Source organism: Oncorhynchus clarkii, unplaced genomic scaffold (assembly GCF_045791955.1).
Source record: "Oncorhynchus clarkii lewisi isolate Uvic-CL-2024 unplaced genomic scaffold, UVic_Ocla_1.0 unplaced_contig_9910_pilon_pilon, whole genome shotgun sequence".
In the NCBI taxonomy this organism is placed as follows: Eukaryota; Metazoa; Chordata; class Actinopteri; order Salmoniformes; family Salmonidae; genus Oncorhynchus; species Oncorhynchus clarkii.
The window spans coordinates 85001-107500 of NW_027258028.1; the positions used below are offsets into that span (position 1 = coordinate 85001).

At 42.7% G+C, this 22500-nt stretch overlaps 1 protein-coding gene across 1 annotated transcript in view; it reads right to left on the reverse strand.

The window, feature by feature from the left end:
* Positions 1 to 22500, reverse strand: part of LOC139394573 (kelch-like protein 5) — a 43011-nt gene that overhangs the window by 1729 nt on the left and 18782 nt on the right. The window contains exons 6-14 of the mRNA XM_071142670.1: positions 22262 to 22331; positions 16865 to 16981; positions 16233 to 16282; positions 14399 to 14573; positions 13059 to 13134; positions 12364 to 12450; positions 5527 to 5601; positions 1575 to 1712; positions 1282 to 1453 (exon numbers count right to left, since the gene is read on the reverse strand). Coding sequence (XP_070998771.1) covers positions 1282 to 1453; positions 1575 to 1712; positions 5527 to 5601; positions 12364 to 12450; positions 13059 to 13134; positions 14399 to 14573; positions 16233 to 16282; positions 16865 to 16981; positions 22262 to 22331 — 960 coding nt within the window. The remainder of the gene's footprint in view (positions 1 to 1281; positions 1454 to 1574; positions 1713 to 5526; positions 5602 to 12363; positions 12451 to 13058; positions 13135 to 14398; positions 14574 to 16232; positions 16283 to 16864; positions 16982 to 22261; positions 22332 to 22500) is intronic.

Below are 22500 nucleotides of genomic sequence, written 5' to 3' on the forward strand. Positions count from 1 at the left end.
GGATAGATAATAACCAGGGGGTAGAGTTATTAAAGTGGTTATGGATAGATAATAACCAGGGGGTAGAGTTATTAGATAGATAATAACCAGGGGTTAGAGTTATTAAAGTGGCTATGGGTAGATAATAACCAGAAAGTAGCGATATTAAAGTGACTATGGATAGATAATAACCAGGGGGTAGAGTTATTAAAGTGACTATGGATAGATAATAGCCAGGGAGTAGAGTTATTAAAGTGACTATGGATAGATAATAACCAGGGAGTAGAGTTATTAAAGTGACTATGGATAGATAATAACCAGAGAGTAGAGTTATTAAAGTGACTATGGATAGATAATAACCAGGGAGTAGAGTTATTAGATAGATAATAACCGGGGGGGTAGAGTTATTAAAGTGACTATGGATAGACAATAACCAGGGGTAGAGTTATTAGATAGATAATAACCGGGGGGTAGAGTTATTAAAGTGACTATGGATAGATAATAACCAGGGGGTAGAGTTATTAAAGTGGTTATGGATAGATAATAACCAGGGGGTAGAGTTATTAGATAGATAATAACCAGGGGTTAGAGTTATTAAAGTGGCTATGGGTAGATAATAACCAGAGAGTAGCAATATTAAAGTGACTATGGATAGATAATAACCAGGGAGTAGAGTTATTAAAGTGACTATGGATAGATAATAACCAGGGGTTAGAGTTATTAAAGTGACGATGGATAGATAATAACCAGGGAGTAGAGTTATTAAAGTGACTATGGATAGATAATAACCAGAGTAGAGATATTGGATAGATAATAACCAGGGGTTAGAGTTATTAAAGTGACTATGGAGAGATAATAACCAGGGAGTAGAGTTATTAAAGTGGCTATGGATAGATAATAACCAGGGGGTAGAGTTTTTAGATAGATAATAGCAGGGGGTAGAGTTATTAAAGTGACTATGGAGAGATAATAACCAGGGGGTAGAACATAGAACACACACACTTACATAAAACAGACACATGAACATATTAACACACTTGGAGAAATACGGACATTTACATAACAACACAACCAGAAGGGATGTGTGTGTGTGTGTGTGTGTGTGTGTGTATATACCTGAAGGGTTGTGTGTGTGTGTGTGTGTGTGTGGGTGTGTGTATATACCTGAAGGGTTGTGTGTGTGTGTGTGTGTGTGTGTGTATGTGTGTGTGTGTGTGTGTGTGTGTGGGTGTGTGTATATACCTGAAGGGTTGTGTGTGTGTGTGTGTGTGTGTGTGTGTGTGTGTGTGTGTGTGTGTGTACCTGTGTCCACTCATTGGTCTGGGGATCGTAGGCCTCGACAGTGTTCAGGTACACCGTTCCATCGTAACCACCGACCGCATAGAGACGGTCTCCAAGGAGACACACACCGACAGCGTCACGACTGACGCTCATGGGGGCTACCGCCGTCCACGCATCCGCCTGGGGGTCGTACCTACACACACACACACACACACACACACACACTGTTGAATATCTCTAAACCTGCGCCAATATTTACTCAACATTTATAGCACAATTACCTAACACACACCCCCGACCCCCGACCGACTGACCTCTCCACACAGTCGCTGAGTCGTGATGCCAGGCTGGAGGCGGGAGCGTCATGTCCTCCAATAGCGTACAGGAAACCGTTCCAGGTAGCCACGCCCACCCCGCCACGACGCTTCGCCATCGGAGCGCAGCAGCTCCACCTGGTGGTGAGGAGGCCACACATCAACAACCTCATTCTCGTCACAGATTCACACCCTGGTCGGTTTATTAGGAAATGCCTATCCAGAACAGCCTGAATTATTTTGGGCGTGAATTCTACAAGTCACAGATACACACCCTGGTCGTTTTTTTAGGAAACGCCTATCCAGAACAGCCTGAATTATTTTGGGCGTGAATTCTACAAGTCACAGATACACACCCTGGTCGTTTTTTTAGGAAACACCTATCCAGAACAGCCTGAATTATTTGGGGTGTGGATTCTACATGTCACAGATACACACCCTGGTCGGTGTTTTAGGAAACGCCTATCCAGAACAGCCTGAATTATTTGGGGCGTGGATTCTACAAGGTGTCAGAAACGTTCTACAGGGATGTTGATGTCATCCCAAAGACGTTCTATCGAGCTCGGTCAGCGACAGTGTTTTCAGAGGTGGTCGGTCAGCGACAGTGTCTCAGAGGTGGTCGGTCAGTGACAGTGTTTTCAGAGGTGGTCGGTCAGCGACAGTGTTTCAGAGGTGGTCGGTCAGCGACAGTGTCTCAGAGGTGGTCGGTCAGCGACAGTGTTTTCAGAGGTGGTCGGTCAGCGACAGTGTTTCAGAGGTGGTCGGTCAGCGACAGTGTTTCAGAGGTGGTCGGTCAGCGACAGTGTTTCAGAGGTGCTGTGGCGTTCAAACGTTGTTCAACTGGTATCAAGGGACATTAACGTGTGCCAGGAAAACATTGGTCAGCGACAGTGTTTCAGAGGTGCTCGGTCAAACGTTCTTCAACTGCCTCCAGAACGGCCCGAATTATTCGGGGCATGAACACGTTGCTTAACTGGTATCAAGGGACATTAGCGTGCGCCAGGAAAACATTCCCCTCACCATTCCACCACAGACACCAGGCAGGACGGGGCCAAATCTGGACTCTGCCATCAGCATCAAGCAACAGGAACCATTCCACCACAGCCACCAGACTGTTCCGTCGACACCAGGCAGGACGGGGCCAAATCCGGACTCTGCCGTCAGCTTCAAGCAACAGGAACCATTCCACCACAGCCACCAGCCTGTTCCGTCAACACCAGGCAGGACGGGGCCAAATCTGGACTCTGCCGTCAGCTTCAAGCAACAGGAACCGGGATTCAACAGACAGGTTTTTCAACTCCTCATTTGTCCAGTGTTGATGATGTCGTGTCCACTGGAGACACTTCTACTTGTTGTTAGCTGATAGGACTGGAACCCGGTGTGGTCGTTTGCGTTTGTCAAACCGTTCTCAGTATAAACCCCAGACACCGTCTGTTAACCAGTTGCATCTCTAGGGGCGCTATTTCATTTTTGGATAAAAAACGTTCCCGTTTTAAGCGCGATATTTTGTCACGAAAAGATGCTCGACTATGCATATTCATATGACAGTTTTGGAAAGAAAACACTCTGAAGTTTCAGAATCTGCAAAGATTTTGTCTGTAAGTGCCCCAGAACTCATTCTACAGGCGAAACCAAGATGATACGTTAAACAGGAAATGAGCAGAATTTCTGAAGCTCTGTTTTCTAATGTCTCCTTATATGGCTGTGAATGCGACAGGAATAAGCTTAGACCTTCTGCCGTTTCCCCAAGATGTCGGCAGCATTGTGACGTATTTGTAGGCATATCATTGGAAGATTGGCCATAAGAGACTACATTTTCCAGGGGTCCGCCCGGTGTCCTTTGTCTAAATTTGTGCGTAATCTTCAGGTGCGGGCATTTTCTCCTGGGATTCAGGAGAGAAAGCACACTTCCACGAACGATATATCATCGAAGAGATATGTGAAAAACACCTTGAGGATTGATTCTAAACAAAGTTTGCCATGTTTTCAGTCGATATGATGGAGTTAATTTGGAAAAAAGTTCGCGTTTTGAGGACTGAATTTTCGGGTTTTTTTGGTAGCCAAATGTGATGTACAAAACGGAGCTATTTCTAATACACAAAGAATCTTTTTGGAAAAACTGAGCATCTGCTATCTAACAGAGTATCCTCATTGAAAACATCTGAAGTTCTTCAAAGGTAAATGATTTTATTTGAAGGCTTTTATGTTTTTGTTGAAATGTTGCCTGCTGGATGCTAACGCTAATGCTAACGCTAAATGCTAACGCTAAATGCTAACGCTAGCTAGCTACTTTTACACAAATGATTGTTTTCCTATGGTTGAGAAGCATATTTTGAAAATCTGAGATGACAGTGTTGTTTACAAAAGGCTAAGCTTGAGAGATGGCATATTTATTTCATTTCATTTGCGATTTTCATGAATAGTTAACGTTGTGTTATGCTAATGAGCTTGCTGATAGATTTACACAGTCCTGGATACAGGGGTTTTTTCATAGCTAAACGTGACGCAGAAAACGGAGCGATTTGTCCTAAACAAATAATCTTTCAGGAAAAACTGAACATTTGCTATCTGAGAGTCTCCTCATTGAAAACATCTGAAGTTCTTCAAAGGTAAATGATTTTATTTGAATGCTTTTCTGTTTTTTTGTGTAAATGTTGCCAGCTGAATGCTAATGCTAAATGCTACGTTAGCCATCAATACTGTTACACAAATGCTTGTTTTGCAATGGTTGAGAAGCATATTTTGAAAATCTGAGATGACAGTGTTGTTAACAAAAGGCTAAGCTTGAGAGCTAGCATATTTATTTCATTTCATTTGCGATTTTCATGAATAGTTAACGTTGCGTTATGGTAATGAGCTTGAGTCTGTATTCATGATCCCGGATCCGGGATGGGGAGATCAGAAAGGTTAAAATCATCACACCATTCTGTTCAAATCATCACACCATTCTGTTAAAATCATCACACCATTCTGGGTATAAACCCCAGACACCGTCTGTTAAAATCGTCACACCATTCTCAGTATAAAACAACAGACACGGTGTACCTAATAAACTGTCCGGTGGAACAGTAACTGAATGTCTTGATGCCTGTCTGTAGGAGCCATCCATTATGGTGAATGGGACGGTGTACCTAATAAACTGTCCGATGGAACAGTAACTGAATGTCTTGATGCCTGTCTGTAGGAGCCATCCATTATGGTGAATGGGACGGTGTACCTAATAAACTGTCCAGTGGAACAGTAACTGAATGTCTTGATGCCTGTCTGTAGGAGCCATACATTATGGTGAATGGGACGGTGTACCTAATAAACTGTCTGATGATATATAAATAAATAAATAAAATACATTTAAATATATATATATATATATATATATGACTCAATAACTGATGAGTGTATTTTGATTTATATAAATACACACACACACATATGTATATATGCCAAGAGTGCAAAGCTGTCATCAAGGCTACTTTCAAGAATCTCAAATATATTTGTATTTGTTTAACACTTTGTTGGTTACTACATGATTCCATGTGTGTTATTTCATAGTGTTGATGTCTTCACTATTATTCTACAATGTAGAAAACAGTAAAAATAAAGAAAAACCCTGTAATGAGTAGGTGTTCTAGAACCCTGGAATGAGTAGGTGTTCTAGAACCCTGGAATGAGTAGGTGTTCTAGAACCCTGGAATGAGTAGGTGTTCTAGAACCCTGGAATGAGTAGGTGTTCTAGAACTCTGGAATGAGTAGGTGTTCTAGAACCCTGGAATGAGTAGGTGTTCTAGAACCCTGGAATGAGTAGGTGTTCTAGAACCCTGGAATGAGTAGGTGTTCTAGAACCCTGGAATGAGTAGCTGTGTCCACACTTGACCGGTACTGTGTGTGTGTGTGTGTGTGTGTGTACACACTACAACCCATTGTTGAAGACCACTAAACACAGTTGCACACACACCTGTTGGTGTGGGGATCAAAACACTCAACGGAGCGTAGACAGGAGCTTCCATCACGACCCCCTACTGCATACAACCTGGAGAGGAGAGAGACAGAGAGAGAGAGGGAGACAGAGAGGGAGAGAGAGAGACAGAGAGAGAGTGAGAGAGAGAGAGAATGACAGATCAGGTCTGGGGGGCTGAATAGCCCCTCTCGGTCTGGGGGGGAAATAACCCCTCCCTCGGTCTGGGGGGGGGGAATAGCCCCTCTCGGTCTGGGGGGGGGGAATAGCCTCTCTCGGTCTGGGTGGGGGGGGGAATAGCCCCTCTCGGTCTGGGGGGGGGGAATAGCCCCTCTCGGTCTGGGGGGGGGGGGAATAGCCCCTCTCGGTCTGGGGGGGGGGGGGAATAGCCCCTCTCGGTCTGGGGGGGGGGGGGGAATAGCCCCTCTCGGTCTGGGGGGGAAATAACCCCTCCCTCGGTCTGTCACAGACACATGGATTGGGAGACCCTTTAGCGACAGATGGATGTGTGTGTTTAGAGGACAGGGGAGGCGGTACGGAAGCAGTCCATCAGACGAGTCCTGGAGCTCCATCAGACGAGTCCTGTAGCTCCATCAGACGAGTCCTGGAGCTCCATCAGACGAGTCCTGGAGCTCCATCAGACGAGTCCTGGAGCTCCATCAGACGAGTCCTGGAGCTCCATCAGACGAGTCCTGAGCTCCATCAGACGAGTCCTGGAGCTCCATCAGACGAGTCCTGGAGCTCCATCAGAAGAGTCCTGGAGCTCCATCAGACGAGTCCTGGAGCTCCATCAGACGAGTCCTGAGCTCCATCAGACGAGTCCTGAGCTCCATCAGACGAGTCCTGGAGCTCCATCAGACGAGTCCTGGAGCTCCATCAGACGAGTCCTGGAGCTCCATCAGACGAGTCTCTCCATCAGACGAGTCCTGAGCTCCATCAGACGAGTCCTGGAGCTCCATCAGACGAGTCCTGAGGCTCCATCAGACGAGTCCTGGAGCTCCATCAGACGAGTCCTGGAGCTCCATCAGACGAGTCCTGGAGCTCCATCAGACGAGTCCTGGAGCTCCATCAGACGAGTCCTGGAGCTCCATCAGACGAGTCCTGGAGCTCCATCAGACGAGTCCTGGAGCTCCATCAGACGAGTCCTGGAGCTCCATCAGACGAGTCCTGGAGCTCCATCAGACGAGTCCTGGAGCTCCATCAGACGAGTCCTGAGGCTCCATCAGACGAGTCCTGAGCTCCATCACCAGCATCACCAGTGAATACTAACAGAAAGCCTGTTCCTACAGCATCACCAGTGAATACTAACAGAAAGCCTGTTCCTACAGCATCACCAGTGAATACTAACAGAAAGCCTGTTCCTACAGCATCACCAGTGAATACTAACAGAAAGCCTGTTCCTACAGCATCACCAGTGAATACTAACAGAAAGCCTGTTCCTACAGCATCACCAGTGAATACTAACAGAAAGCCTGTTCCTGCAGCATCACCAGTGAATACTAACAGAAAGCCTGTTCCTACAGCATCACCAGTGTCCTGCAGCATCACCAGTGAATACTAACAGAAAGCCTGTTCCTACAGCATCACCAGTGAATACTAACAGAAAGCCTGTTCCTACAGCATCACCAGTGAATACTAACAGAAAGCCTGTTCCTGCAGCATCACCAGTGAATACTAACAGAAAGCCTGTTCCTACAGCATCACCAGTGAATACTAACAGAAAGCCTGTTCCTGCAGCATCACCAGTGAATACTAACAGAAAGCCTGTTCCTACAGCATCACCAGTGAATACTAACAGAAAGCCTGTTCCTACAGCATCACCAGTGAATACTAACAGAAAGCCTGTTCCTACAGCATCACCAGTGAATACTAACAGAAAGCCTGTTCCTGCAGCATCACCAGTGAATACTAACAGAAAGCCTGTTCCTACAGCATCACCAGTGAATACTAACAGAAAGCCTGTTCCTACAGCATCACCAGTGAATACTAACAGAAAGCCTGTTCCTACAGCATCACCAGTGAATACTAACAGAAAGCCTGTTCCTACAGCATCACCAGTGAATACTAACAGAAAGCCTGTTCCTACAGCATCACCAGTGAATACTAACAGAAAGCCTGTTCCTACAGCATCACCAGTGAATACTAACAGAAAGCCTGTTCCTACAGCATCACCAGTGAATACTAACAGAAAGCCTGTTCCTGCAGCATCACCAGTGAATACTAACAGAAAGCCTGTTCCTGCAGCATCACCAGTGAATACTAACAGAAAGCCTGTTCCTACAGCATCACCAGTGAATACTAACAGAAAGCCTGTTCCTACAGCATCACCAGTGAATACTAACAGAAAGCCTGTTCCTACAGCATCACCAGTGAATACTAACAGAAAGCCTGTTCCTACAGCATCACCAGTGAATACTAACAGAAAGCCTGTTCCTACAGCACCACCAGTGAATACTAACAGAAAGCCTGTTCCTGCAGCATCACCAGTGAATACTAACAGAAAGCCTGTTCCTACAGCATCACCAGTGAATACTAACAGAAAGCCTGTTCCTACAGCATCACCAGTGAATACTAACAGAAAGCCTGTTCCTACAGCATCACCAGTGAATACTAACAGAAAGCCTGTTCCTGCAGCATCACCAGTGAATACTAACAGAAAGCCTGTTCCTACAGCATCACCAGTGAATACTAACAGAAAGCCTGTTCCTACAGCATCACCAGTGAATACTAACAGAAAGCCTGTTCCTGCAGCATCACCAGTGAATACTAACAGAAAGCCTGTTCCTACAGCATCACCAGTGAATACTAACAGAAAGCCTGTTCCTGCAGCATCACCAGTGAATACTAACAGAAAGCCTGTTCCTACAGCATCACCAGTGAATCCTAACAGAAAGCCTGTTCCTACAGCATCACCAGTGAATACTAACAGAAAGCCTGTTCCTGCAGCATCACCAGTGAATACTAACAGAAAGCCTGTTCCTACAGCATCACCAGTGAATACTAACAGAAAGCCTGTTCCTACAGCATCACCAGTGAATACTAACAGAAAGCCTGTTCCTACAGCATCACCAGTGAATACTAACAGAAAGCCTGTTCCTACAGCATCACCAGTGAATACTAACAGAAAGCCTGTTCCTACAGCATCACCAGTGAATACTAACAGAAAGCCTGTTCCTGAAGCATCACCAGTGAATACTAACAGAAAGCCTGTTCCTACAGCATCACCAGTGAATACTAACAGAAAGCCTGTTCCTGCAGCATCACCAGTGAATACTAACAGAAAGCCTGTTCCTGCAGCATCACCAGTGAATACTAACAGAAAGCCTGTTCCTACAGCATCACCAGTGAATACTAACAGAAAGCCTGTTCCTACAGCATCACCAGTGAATACTAACAGAAAGCCTGTTCCTACAGCATCACCAGTGAATACTAACAGAAAGCCTGTTCCTGCAGCATCACCAGTGAATACTAACAGAAAGCCTGTTCCTGCAGCATCACCAGTGAATACTAACAGAAAGCCTGTTCCTACAGCATCACCAGTGAATACTAACAGAAAGCCTGTTCCTGCAGCATCACCAGTGAATACTAACAGAAAGCCTGTTCCTGCAGCATCACCAGTGAATACTAACAGAAAGCCTGTTCCTACAGCATCACCAGTGAATACTAACAGAAAGCCTGTTCCTACAGCATCACCAGTGAATACTAACAGAAAGCCTGTTCCTGCAGCATCACCAGTGAATACTAACAGAAAGCCTGTTCCTACAGCATCACCAGTGAATACTAACAGAAAGCCTGTTCCTACAGCATCACCAGTGAATACTAACAGAAAGCCTGTTCCTGCAGCATCACCAGTGAATACTAACAGAAAGCCTGTTCCTGCAGCATCACCAGTGAATACTAACAGAAAGCCTGTTCCTGCAGCATCACCAGTGAATACTAACAGAAAGCCTGTTCCTACAGCATCACCAGTGAATACTAACAGAAAGCCTGTTCCTACAGCATCACCAGTGAATACTAACAGAAAGCCTGTTCCTACAGCATCACCAGTGAATACTAACAGAAAGCCTGTTCCTACAGCATCACCAGTGAATACTAACAGAAAGCCTGTTCCTACAGCATCACCAGTGAATACTAACAGAAAGCCTGTTCCTGCAGCATCACCAGTGAATACTAACAGAAAGCCTGTTCCTACAGCATCACCAGTGAATACTAACAGAAAGCCTGTTCCTGCAGCATCACCAGTGAATACTAACAGAAAGCCTGTTCCTGCAGCATCACCAGTGAATACTAACAGAAAGCCTGTTCCTGCAGCATCACCAGTGAATACTAACAGAAAGCCTGTTCCTACAGCATCACCAGTGAATACTAACAGAAAGCCTGTTCCTACAGCATCACCAGTGAATACTAACAGAAAGCCTGTTCCTACAGCATCACCAGTGAATACTAACAGAAAGCCTGTTCCTACAGCATCACCAGTGAATACTAACAGAAAGCCTGTTCCTACAGCATCACCAGTGAATACTAACAGAAAGCCTGTTCCTACAGCATCACCAGTGAATACTAACAGAAAGCCTGTTCCTGCAGCATCACCAGTGAATACTAACAGAAAGCCTGTTCCTGCAGCATCACCAGTGAATACTAACAGAAAGCCTGTTCCTGCAGCATCACCAGTGAATACTAACAGAAAGCCTGTTCCTACAGCATCACCAGTGAATACTAACAGAAAGCCTGTTCCTACAGCATCACCAGCATCACCAGTGAATACTAACAGAAAGCCTGTTCCTACAGCATCACCAGCATCACCAGTGAATACTAACAGAAAGCCTGTTCCTACAGCATCACCAGCATCACCAGTGAATACTAACAGAAAGCCTGTTCCTACAGCATCACCAGCATCACCAGTGAATACTAACAGAAAGCCTGTTCCTACAGCATCACCAGCATCACCAGTGAATACTAACAGAAAGCCTGTTCCTACAGCATCACCAGTGAATACTAACAGAAAGCCTGTTCCTACAGCATCACCAGTGAATACTAACAGAAAGCCTGTTCCTACAGCATCACCAGTGAATACTAACAGAAAGCCTGTTCCTACAGCATCACCAGTGAATACTAACAGAAAGCCTGTTCCTGCAGCATCACCAGTGAATACTAACAGAAAGCCTGTTCCTGCAGCATCACCAGTGAATACTAACAGAAAGCCTGTTCCTGCAGCATCACCAGTGAATACTAACAGAAAGCCTGTTCCTACAGCATCACCAGTGAATACTAACAGAAAGCCTGTTCCTACAGCATCACCAGCATCACCAGTGAATACTAACAGAAAGCCTGTTCCTACAGCATCACCAGCATCACCAGTGAATACTAACAGAAAGCCTGTTCCTACAGCATCACCAGCATCACCAGTGAATACTAACAGAAAGCCTGTTCCTACAGCATCACCAGCATCACCAGTGAATACTAACAGAAAGCCTGTTCCTACAGCATCACCAGCATCACCAGTGAATACTAACAGAAAGCCTGTTCCTACAGCATCACCAGTGAATACTAACAGAAAGCCTGTTCCTACAGCATCACCAGCATCACCAGTGAATACTAACAGAAAGCCTGTTCCTACAGCATCACCAGTGAATACTAACAGAAAGCCTGTTCCTACAGCATCACCAGTGAATACTAACAGAAAGCCTGTTCCTACAGCATCACCAGTGAATACTAACAGAAAGCCTGTTCCTGCAGCATCACCAGTGAATACTAACAGAAAGCCTGTTCCTACAGCATCACCAGTGAATACTAACAGAAAGCCTGTTCCTGCAGCATCACCAGTGAATACTAACAGAAAGCCTGTTCCTACAGCATCACCAGTGAATACTAACAGAAAGCCTGTTCCTACAGCATCACCAGTGAATACTAACAGAAAGCCTGTTCCTGCAGCATCACCAGTGAATACTAACAGAAAGCCTGTTCCCGCAGCATCACCAGTGAATACTAACAGAAAGCCTGTTCCTACAGCATCACCAGTGAATACTAACAGAAAGCCTGTTCCTACAGCATCACCAGTGAATACTAACAGAAAGCCTGTTCCTGCAGCATCACCAGTGAATACTAACAGAAAGCCTGTTCCTACAGCATCACCAGTGAATACTAACAGAAAGCCTGTTCCTACAGCATCACCAGTGAATACTAACAGAAAGCCTGTTCCTGCAGCATCACCAGTGAATACTAACAGAAAGCCTGTTCCTACAGCATCACCAGTGAATACTAACAGAAAGCCTGTTCCTACAGCATCACTAGTGAATACTAACAGAAAGCCTGTTCCTACAGCATCACCAGTGAATACTAACAGAAAGCCTGTTCCTACAGCATCACCAGTGAATACTAACAGAAAGCCTGTTCCTACAGCATCACCAGTGAATACTAACAGAAAGCCTGTTCCTACAGCATCACCAGTGAATACTAACAGAAAGCCTGTTCCTACAGCATCACCAGTGAATACTAACAGAAAGCCTGTTCCTACAGCATCACCAGTGAATACTAACAGAAAGCCTGTTCCTACAGCATCACCAGTGAATACTAACAGAAAGCCTGTTCCTACAGCATCACCAGTGAATACTAACAGAAAGCCTGTTCCTACAGCATCACCAGTGAATACTAACAGAAAGCCTGTTCCTACAGCATCACCAGTGAATACTAACAGAAAGCCTGTTCCTACAGCATCACCAGTGAATACTAACAGTAGACATATAGAATGACCTGCTCTAAGGCCCTCATATATACTGTATGAAACCTACCTTCCCTCCCTCTCCCCAGTACGGTGTGTGTGTGTGTGTGTGTACCTACTTTCCGCTGAGTACAGCTACTCCTACAGTAGATCGAGGTGTTGCCATGCTGGCGATGAAGCTCCACTGACGAGCCTGAGGATCCCACCTGGAACACACACACACACACACACACACACACAGTGTATAGCGAGAGAAACACAGAGAGAGAGACAGAGAGAGAGAGAGACAGAGAGAGAGAGAGAGGGAGGGAGAGAGACAGAGAGAGAGACAGAGAGAGTGACAGAGAGAGAGAGAGCGACAGAGAGAGAGACAGAGAGAGAGACACAGAGAGAGACACAGAGAGAGAGAGAGAGAGAGACAGAGAGAGAGAGAGACAGAGAGAGTGACAGAGAGAGAGAGAGCGACAGAGAGAGAGACACAGAGAGAGACACAGAGAGACACAGAGAGAGAGACACAGAGAGAGACACAGAGAGAGACACAGAGAGAGAGAGAGAGAGAGACAGAGAGAGAGAGAGACAGAGAGAGTGACAGAGAGCGAGAGAGCGACAGAGAGAGAGACAGAGAGAGAGACACAGAGAGAGACACAGAGAGAGAGAGAGAGAGAGACAGAGAGAGAGAGAGACAGAGAGAGTGACAGAGAGAGAAAGAGCGACAGAGAGAGAGACAGAGAGAGAGACACAGAGAGAGACACAGAGAGAGACACAGAGAGAGATGACCTGACCTGTAAAGTCACATGAACAGGGTCTGACTCACCTCTCTACAGTGCTGAGGTAGCTCCACCCATCATGCCCTCCTACTGCATACATTGGACCCTCAAGTACTGTCACACCTATAGATATTACAGTATATATTAACACCTATAGATATTACAGTATGTATTAACACCTATATATATATTACAGTATATATTAACACCTATAGATATTACAGTATATAGATATTACAGTATATATTAACACCTATAGATATTACAGTATATATATTAACACTATAGATATTACAGTATATATTAACACCTATAGATATTACAGTATATAGATATTACAGTATATATTAACACCTATAGATATTACAGTATATATTAACACCTATAGATATTACAGTATATATTAACACCTATAGATATTACAGTATGTATTAACACCTATAGATATTACAGTATATATTAACACCTATAGATATTACAGTATGTATTAACACCTATAGATATTACAGTATATATTAACACCTATAGATATCACAGTATATATTAACACATATAGATATTACAGTATATATTAACACCTATAGATATCACAGTATATATTAACACCTATAGATATTACAGTATATATTAACACCTATAGATATCACAGTATATATTAACACCTATAGATATTACAGTATCACCTATAGATATTACAGTATCACCTATAGATATTACAGTATGTATTAACACCTATAGATATTACAGTATGTATTAACACCTATAGATATTACAGTATATATTAACACCTATAGATATCACAGTATATATTAACACATATAGATATTACAGTATATATTAACACCTATAGATATCACAGTATATATTAACACGTATAGATATTACAGTATATATTAACACCTATAGATATCACAGTATATATTAACACCTATAGATATTACAGTATGTATTAACACCTATAGATATTACAGCATATATTAACACCTATAGATATTACAGTATGTATTAACACCTATAGATATTACAGCATATATTAACACCTATAGATATTACAGCATATATTAACACCTATAGATATTAACACCTATAGATATTACAGTATATATTAACACCTATAGATATTAACACCTATAGATATTACAGTATATATTAACACCTATAGATATTACAGTATGTATTAACACCTATAGATATTACAGTATGTATTAACACCTATAGATATTACAGTATATATTAACACCTATAGATATTACAGTATATATTAACACCTATAGATATTACAGTATCACCTATAGATATTACAGTATCACCTATAGATATTACAGCATATATTAACACCTATAGATATTACAGTATGTACCAGACAACCCGTATTCTCTGTCCTCACCCAGCCCGTGTCTGTGTGTGGACATGGGCGTCATGACGCTCCAGCTGCCACCGTCCGGGTCGTAACACTCCACGGTGTTGAGGGTCTTCAGTCCGTCCCGACCCCCGACCACGTAGAGACGTCGATCCAACACACACACCCCGAACTGGAGTCTGCGCCCGCTCAACACCGCCACCTGGAAAGCTTTGGGTCTTTAATCTCACCTTCTAGTTTTGGTTAAAACAACTGGACTTTCATTTTATATATAATAATATATAAGGTTTAAATATATAATAATATATAATATAATATAAGGTTTCATTTGTTGGGGGGAAATGTGTTTAATATAATATAAGGTTTAAATATATACTAATATATAATATAAATATAAGGTTTAAATATATAATAATATATAAAATAAGGTTTAAATATATAATAATATATAATATAAATATAAGGTTTAAATATATAATAATATATAATATAAATATAAGGTTTAAATATATAATAATATATTTATATTATATAAGGTTTAAATATATAATAATATATAATATAAATATAAGGTTTAAATATATAATAATATATAATATAAATATAAGGTTTAAATATATAATAATATATTTATATTATATAAGGTTTAAATATATAATAATATATAATATAAATATAAGGTTTAAATATATAATAATATATAATATAAATATAAGGTTTAAATATATAATAATATATTTATATTATATAAGGTTTAAATATATAATAATATATAATATAAATATAAGGTTTAAATATATAATAATATATAATATAAATATAAGGTTTAAATATATAATAATATATTTATATTATATAAGGTTTAAATATATAATAATATATAATATAAATATAAGGTTTAAATATATAATAATATATAATATAAATATAAGGTTTAAATATATAATAATATATTTATATTATATAAGGTTTAAATATATAATAATATATAATATAAATATAAGGTTTAAATATATAATAATATATTTATATTATATAAGGTTTAAATATATAATAATATATAATATAAATATAAGGTTTAAATATATAATAATATATAATATAAATATAAGGTTTAAATATATAATAATATATTTATATTATATAAGGTTTAAATATATAATAATATATAATATAAATATAAGGTTTAAATATATAATAATATATAATATAAATATAAGGTTTAAATATATAATAATATATTTATATTATATAAGGTTTAAATATATAATAATATATAATATAAATATAAGGTTTAAATATATAATAATATATAATATAAATATAAGGTTTAAATATATAATAATATATTTATATTATATAAGGTTTAAATATATAATAATATATAATATAAATATAAGGTTTAAATATATAATAATATATAATATAAATATAAGGTTTAAATATATAATATATAATATAAATATAAGGTTTAAATATATAATAATATATAATATAAATATAAGGTTTAAATATATAATATAAGGTTTAAATATATAATAATATATAATATACATTTAAGGTTTAAATATAAGGTTTAAATATATAATAATATATAATACGGTTTAAATATATAATAATATATAATACAGTTTAAATATATAATAATATATAATACGGTTTAAATATATAATAATATAATATAAATATAAGGTTTAATAATAATAATATATAATATAAGGTTGATTTGTTGGGGGGGAAATGTGTTGAATATATATAATAAAATATAAATATATAATAATATATCATTTAATATAAATAAGGTTTAATAATAATAATAATAATAATAATATATAATATAATATAAGGTGGATTTGTTTACCTGGCTCCACGCATCCCGACGCAGGCAGTACTGCTCTATACTGGTGGCTCCTGATACACACACACACACACACACACACACACACACACACACACACACACACACACACACACACACAGAGAACATCAGAGGCTAACCTTTGGTAGCGTCCGTACCCATTACAGTTAACATCAGAGGCTAACCTTTGGTAGCGTCTGTACCCATTACAGTGAACATCAGAGGCTAACCTTTGGTAGCGTCCATACCCATTACAGTGAACATCAGAGGCTAACCTTTGGTAGCGTCCATACCCATTATAGTGAACATCAGAGGCTACCCTTTGGTAGCGTCCATACCCATTATAGTGAACATCAGAGGCTACCCTTTGGTAGCGTCCATACCCATTATAGTGAACATCAGAGGATAACCTTTGGTAGCGTCCATACCCATTATAGTGAACATCAGAGGATAACCTTTGGTAGCGTCCATACCCATTATAGTGAACATCAGAGGCTAACCTTTGGTAGCGTCCATACCCATTACAGTGAACATCAGAGGCTAACCTTTGGTAGCGTCCATACCCATTACAGTGAACATCAGAGGCTAACCTTTGGTAGCGTCCGTACCCATTACAGTGAACATCAGAGGCTAACCTTTGGTAGCGTCCATACCCCCAACAGCGAACATGGCTCCTACAGTAGCTTTACGAGGTCTGGTTCTGGGGCTCTGCAGCAGGGGGCGCCGATGAGGCAGGAGATGGTACTTCATACCTGAACAATACAATCAATACATTCATCACTCCACAGGTCAATACACTCATCTATACATTATTCTATACGTCAATCTATACATTAATTACATTCATCAATACATTCATCAATACATTCATTAATACATTCATCAATACATTCATCAATACATTCATTATTACATTCATTATTACATTCATTACATGCATCAATACATTCATCAATACATTAATTACATTCATCAATACATTCATCAATACATTAATTACATTCATCAATACATTCATCAATACATTAATTAATACATTAATTACATTCATCAATACATTCATCAATACATTCATCAATACATTAATTACATTCATCAATACATTAATTACATTCATCATTACATTAATCAATACATTAATTACATTCATCAATACATTCATCAATACATTAATTACATTCATCAATACATTCATCAATACATTCATCAATACATTAATTACATTCATCAATACATTCATCAATACATTAATTACATTCATCAATACATTCATCAATACATTCATTAATTACATTCATCAATACATTCATCAATACATTCATCAATACATTCATCAATACATTCATTAATTACATTCATCAATACATTCATCAATACATTCATCAATACATTAATTACATTCATCAATACATTCATCAATACATTAATTACATTAATCAATACATTCATCAATACATTCATCAATACATTAATTACATTCATCAATACATTCATCAATACATTCATCAATACATTAATTACATTCATCAATACATTCATCAATACATTCATCAATACATTCATCAATACATTAATTACATTCATCAATACATTCATCAATACATTAATTACATTCATCAATACATTCATCAATACATGAACACCTTTATTTGTATGACATCAACAGATTTAAGTGCCTTTGAACGGGGGTTTGGTAGGAGGTGCCAGGAGCACCGGTTTGAGGTAGGAGGTGCCAGGAGCACCGGTAGGAGGTAGGATGTGCCAGGAGCACCGGTTTGGCACTGGTTTGAGGTAGGAGGTGCCAGGAGCACTGGTAGGAGTTAGGAGGTGCCAGGAGCACCGGTAGGAGGTGCCAGGAGCACCGGTTTGAGGTAGGAGGTGCCAGGAGCACCGGTTTGAGGTAGGAGGTGCCAGGAGCACCGGTAGGAGGTAGGAGGTGCCAGGAGCACCGGTAGGAGGTAGGAGGTGCCAGGAGCACCGGTTTGAGTGTGTCAAGAACTGCAACGCTGCTGGGTTTTTCACGCTCAACAGTTTCCCATGTGTATCAAGAATGGTCCACCACCCAAAGGACATCCAGCCAACTTGACACAACTTGTGGGAAGCGTTGGAGTCAACATGGGTCAGCATCCCTGTGGAACGCTTTCAACACCTTGTAGAGTCAACATGGACCAGCATCCCTGTGGAACGCTTTCAACACCTTGTAGAGTCAACATGGACAAACATCCCTGTGGAAGGCTTTCAACACCTTGTAGAGTCAACATGGACCAGCATCCCTGTGGAAGGCTTTCAACACCTTGTAGAGTCAACATGGACCAGCATCCCTGTGGAAGGCTTTCAACACCTTGTAGAGTCAACATGGACCAGCATCCCTGTGGAAGGCTTTCAACACCTTGTAGAGTCAACATGGACCAGCATCCCTGTGGAACGCTTTCAACACCTTGTAGAGTCAACATGGACCAGCATCCCTGTGGAAGGCTTTCAACACCTTGTAGAGTCAACATGGGCCAGCATCCCTGTGGAACGCTTTCAACACCTTGTAGAGTCAACATGGACCAGCATCCCTGTGGAACGCTTTCAACACCTTGTAGAGTCAACATGGACCAGCATCCCTGTGGAACGCTTTCAACACCTTGTAGAGTCAACATGGACCAGCATCCCTGTGGAACGCTTTGGACACCTTGTAGAGTCAACATGGACCAGCATCCCTGTGGAAGGCTTTCAACACCTTGTAGAGTCAACATGGACCAGCATCCCTGTGGAACGCTTTCAACACCTTGTAGAGTCAACATGGACCAGCATCCCTGTGGAAGGCTTTCAACACCTTGTAGATTCAACATGGACCAGCATCCCTGTGGAAGGCTTTCCACACACATGATTTCCAGGTGTTTGACGTCGTTCCAACATATCAGTCAGTCAGCCAGCCAGTCAACCAGTCACTCAATCAGTCAGCGAGCTAGTCAGTCAATCAGCCAGCCAGTCAACTACTCAGTCAATCAGTCAGCTAGTCAGTCAACCAGCCAGCCAGCCAGTCAATCAATCAAGTCAGTCAATCAGTCAGTCAGCTAGCCAATCAGACAGCCAGCCAGTCACCCAGACAGCCAGCCAGTCAATCAGTCAGATAGCCAGTCAGTCAGTCAGTCAACCAGCCAGTCAGTCAGTCAGACAGCCAGTCAATCAGTCAGTCAGTCAACCAGCCAGTCAGTCAGTCAGTCAACCAGCCAGTCAGTCAGTCAGACAGCCAGTCAATCAGTCAGTCAACCAGCCAGTCAATCAGTCAGTCAACCAGCCAGTCAGTCAGTCAGTCAACCAGCCAGTCAATTTATAAATATCAACGTACACCACAACAAACTAAAAGGGTGCATAACCCTAGAGGTGTTGATGTACTGCCCCCTGGAGGTGTTGATGTACTGCCCCCTGGAGGTGTTGATGTACTGCCCCCTGGAGGTGTTGATGTACTGCCCCCTGGAGGTGTTGATGTACTGCCCCCTGGAGGTGTTGATGTACTGCCCCCTGGAGGTGTTGATGTACTGCCCCCTGGAGGTGTTGATGTACTGCCCCCTGGAGGTGTTGAGATGTACTGCCCCCTGGAGGTGTTGAGATGTACTGCCCCCTGGAGGTGTTGAGATGTACTGCCCCCTGGAGGTGTTGAGATGTACTGCCCCCTGGAGGTGTTGATGTACTGCCCCCTGGAGGTGTTGATGTACTGCCCCCTGGAGGTGTTGAGATGTACTGCCCCCTGGAGGTGTTGAGATGTACTGCCCCCTGGAGGTGTTGAGATGTACTGCCCCCTGGAGGTGTTGAGATGTACTGCCCCCCTGAGGTGTTGAGATGTACTGCCCCCTGGAGGTGTTGAGATGTACTGCCCCCTGGAGGTGTTGAGATGTACTGCCCCCTGGAGGTGTTGAGATGTACTGCCCCCTGGAGGTGTTGAGATGTACTGCCCCCTGGAGGTGTTGAGATGTACTGCCCCCTGGAGGTGTTGAGATGTACTGCCCCCTGGAGGTGTTGAGATGTACTGCCCCCTGGAGGTGTTGAGATGTACTGCCCCCTGGAGGTGTTGAGATGTACTGCCCCCTGGGGGTGTTGAGATGTACTGCCCCCTGGGGGTGTTGAGATGTACTGCCCCCTGGAGGTGTTGAGATGTACTGCCCCCTGGAGGTGTTGAGATGTACTGCCCCCTGGAGGTGTTGAGATGTACTGCCCCCTGGAGGTGTTGAGATGTACTGCCCCCTGGAGGTGTTGAGATGTACTGCCCCCTAGAGGTGTTGAGATGTACTGCCCCCTGGAGGTGTTGAGATGTACTGCCCCCTGGAGGTGGAGGTGTTGAGATGTACTGCCCCCTGGAGGTGTTGAGATGTACTGCCCCCTGGGGGTGTTGAGATGTACTGCCCCCTGGAGGTGTTGAGATGTACTGCCCCCTGGAGGTGTTGAGATGTACTGCCCCCTGGAGGTGTTGAGATGTACTGCCCCCTGGGGGTGTTGAGATGTACTGCCCCCTGGGGGTGTTGAGATGTACTGCCCCCTGGAGGTGTTGAGATGCACTGCCCCCTGGAGGTGTTGAGATGTACTGCCCCCTGGAGGTGTTGAGATGTACTGCCCCCTGGAGGTGTTGAGATGTACTGCCCCCTGGAGGTGTTGAGATGTACTGCCCCCTGGAGGTGTTGAGACGTACTGCCCCCTGGAGGTGTTGAGACGTACTGCCCCCTGGAGGTGTTGAGATGTACTGCCCCCTGGAGGTGTTGAGATGTACTGCCCCCTGGAGGTGTTGAGATGTACTGCCCCCTGGAGGTGTTGAGATGTACTGCCCCCTGGAGGTGTTGAGATGTACTGCCCCCTGGAGGTGTTGAGATGTACTGCCCCCTGGAGGTGTTGAGATGTACTGCCCCCTGGAGGTGTTGAGATGTACTGCCCCCTGGAGGTGTTGAGATGTACTGCCCCCTGGAGGTGTTGAGATGTACTGCCCCCTGGAGGTGTTGAGATGTACTGCCCCCTGGAGGTGTTGAGATGTACTGCCCCCTGGGGGTGTTGAGATGTACTGCCCCTGGGGGTGTTGAGATGTACTGCCCCCTGGAGGTGTTGAGATGTACTGCCCCCTGGAGGTGTTGAGATGTACTGCCCCCTGGAGGTGTTGAGATGTACTGCCCCCTGGAGGTGTTGAGATGTACTGCCCCCTGGAGGTGTTGAGATGTACTGCCCCCTGGGGGTGTTGAGATGTACTGCCCCCTGGAGGTGTTGAGATGTACTGCCCCCTGGAGGTGTTGAGATGTACTGCCCCCTAGAGGTGTTGAGATGTACTGCCCCCTGGAGGTGTTGAGATGTACTGCCCCCTGGAGGTGTTGAGATGTACTGCCCCCTGGAGGTGTTGAGATGTACTGCCCCCTAGAGGTGTTGAGATGTACTGCCCCCTAGAGGTGTTGAGATGTACTGCCCCCTGGAGGTGTTGAGATGTACTGCCCCCTGGAGGTGTTGAGATGTACTGCCCCCTGGAGGTGTTGAGATGTACTGCATCTCAGTAGGGAAGACAGATTTGGGACAAGGCCTGGCAGTACCTTCAGCAGTAGGGAAGACAGATTTAGGACAAGGCCTGTGTGTCCTACCTTCAGCAGTAGGGAAGACAGATTTAGGACAGGGCCTGTCAGTATGACCTACTTTCAGCAGTAGGGAAGACAGATTTAGGACAAGGCCTGTCAGTATGACCTACCTTCAGCAGTAGGGAAGACAGATTTAGGACAAGGCCTGTCAGTACCTTCAGCAGTAGGGAAGACAGATTTAGGACAAGGACTGTGTGTCCTACCTTCAGCAGTAGGGAAGACAGATTTAGGACAGGGCCTGTCAGTATGACCTACCTTCAGCAGTAGGGAAGACAGATTTAGGACAAGGCCTGTCAGTACCTTCAGCAGTAGGGAAGACAGATTTAGGACAAGGCCTGTCAGTACCTTCAGCAGTAGGGAAGACAGATTTAGGACAAGGCCTGTGTGTCCTACCTTCAGCAGTAGGGAAGACAGATTTAGGACAAGGCCTGTGTGTCCTACCTTCCATTAAAAGCCTCTGACTCTCCACACTGTCTCGGAGCAGAGGGTTACACTCCAGGTCTGCTAGAAACTACACACACACACACACACACACACACACACACACACGAGAGAGAAAAGCAAATTAACAGCTAGTATGTGTTGTCTCACTAATCTGATAATACTTAGACGTGTGTGTGTGTGGGTGCTGTGTGTGTGTGTGGTGCTGTGTGTAGTGTAGTGTGTGTGTGTGTGTGTGT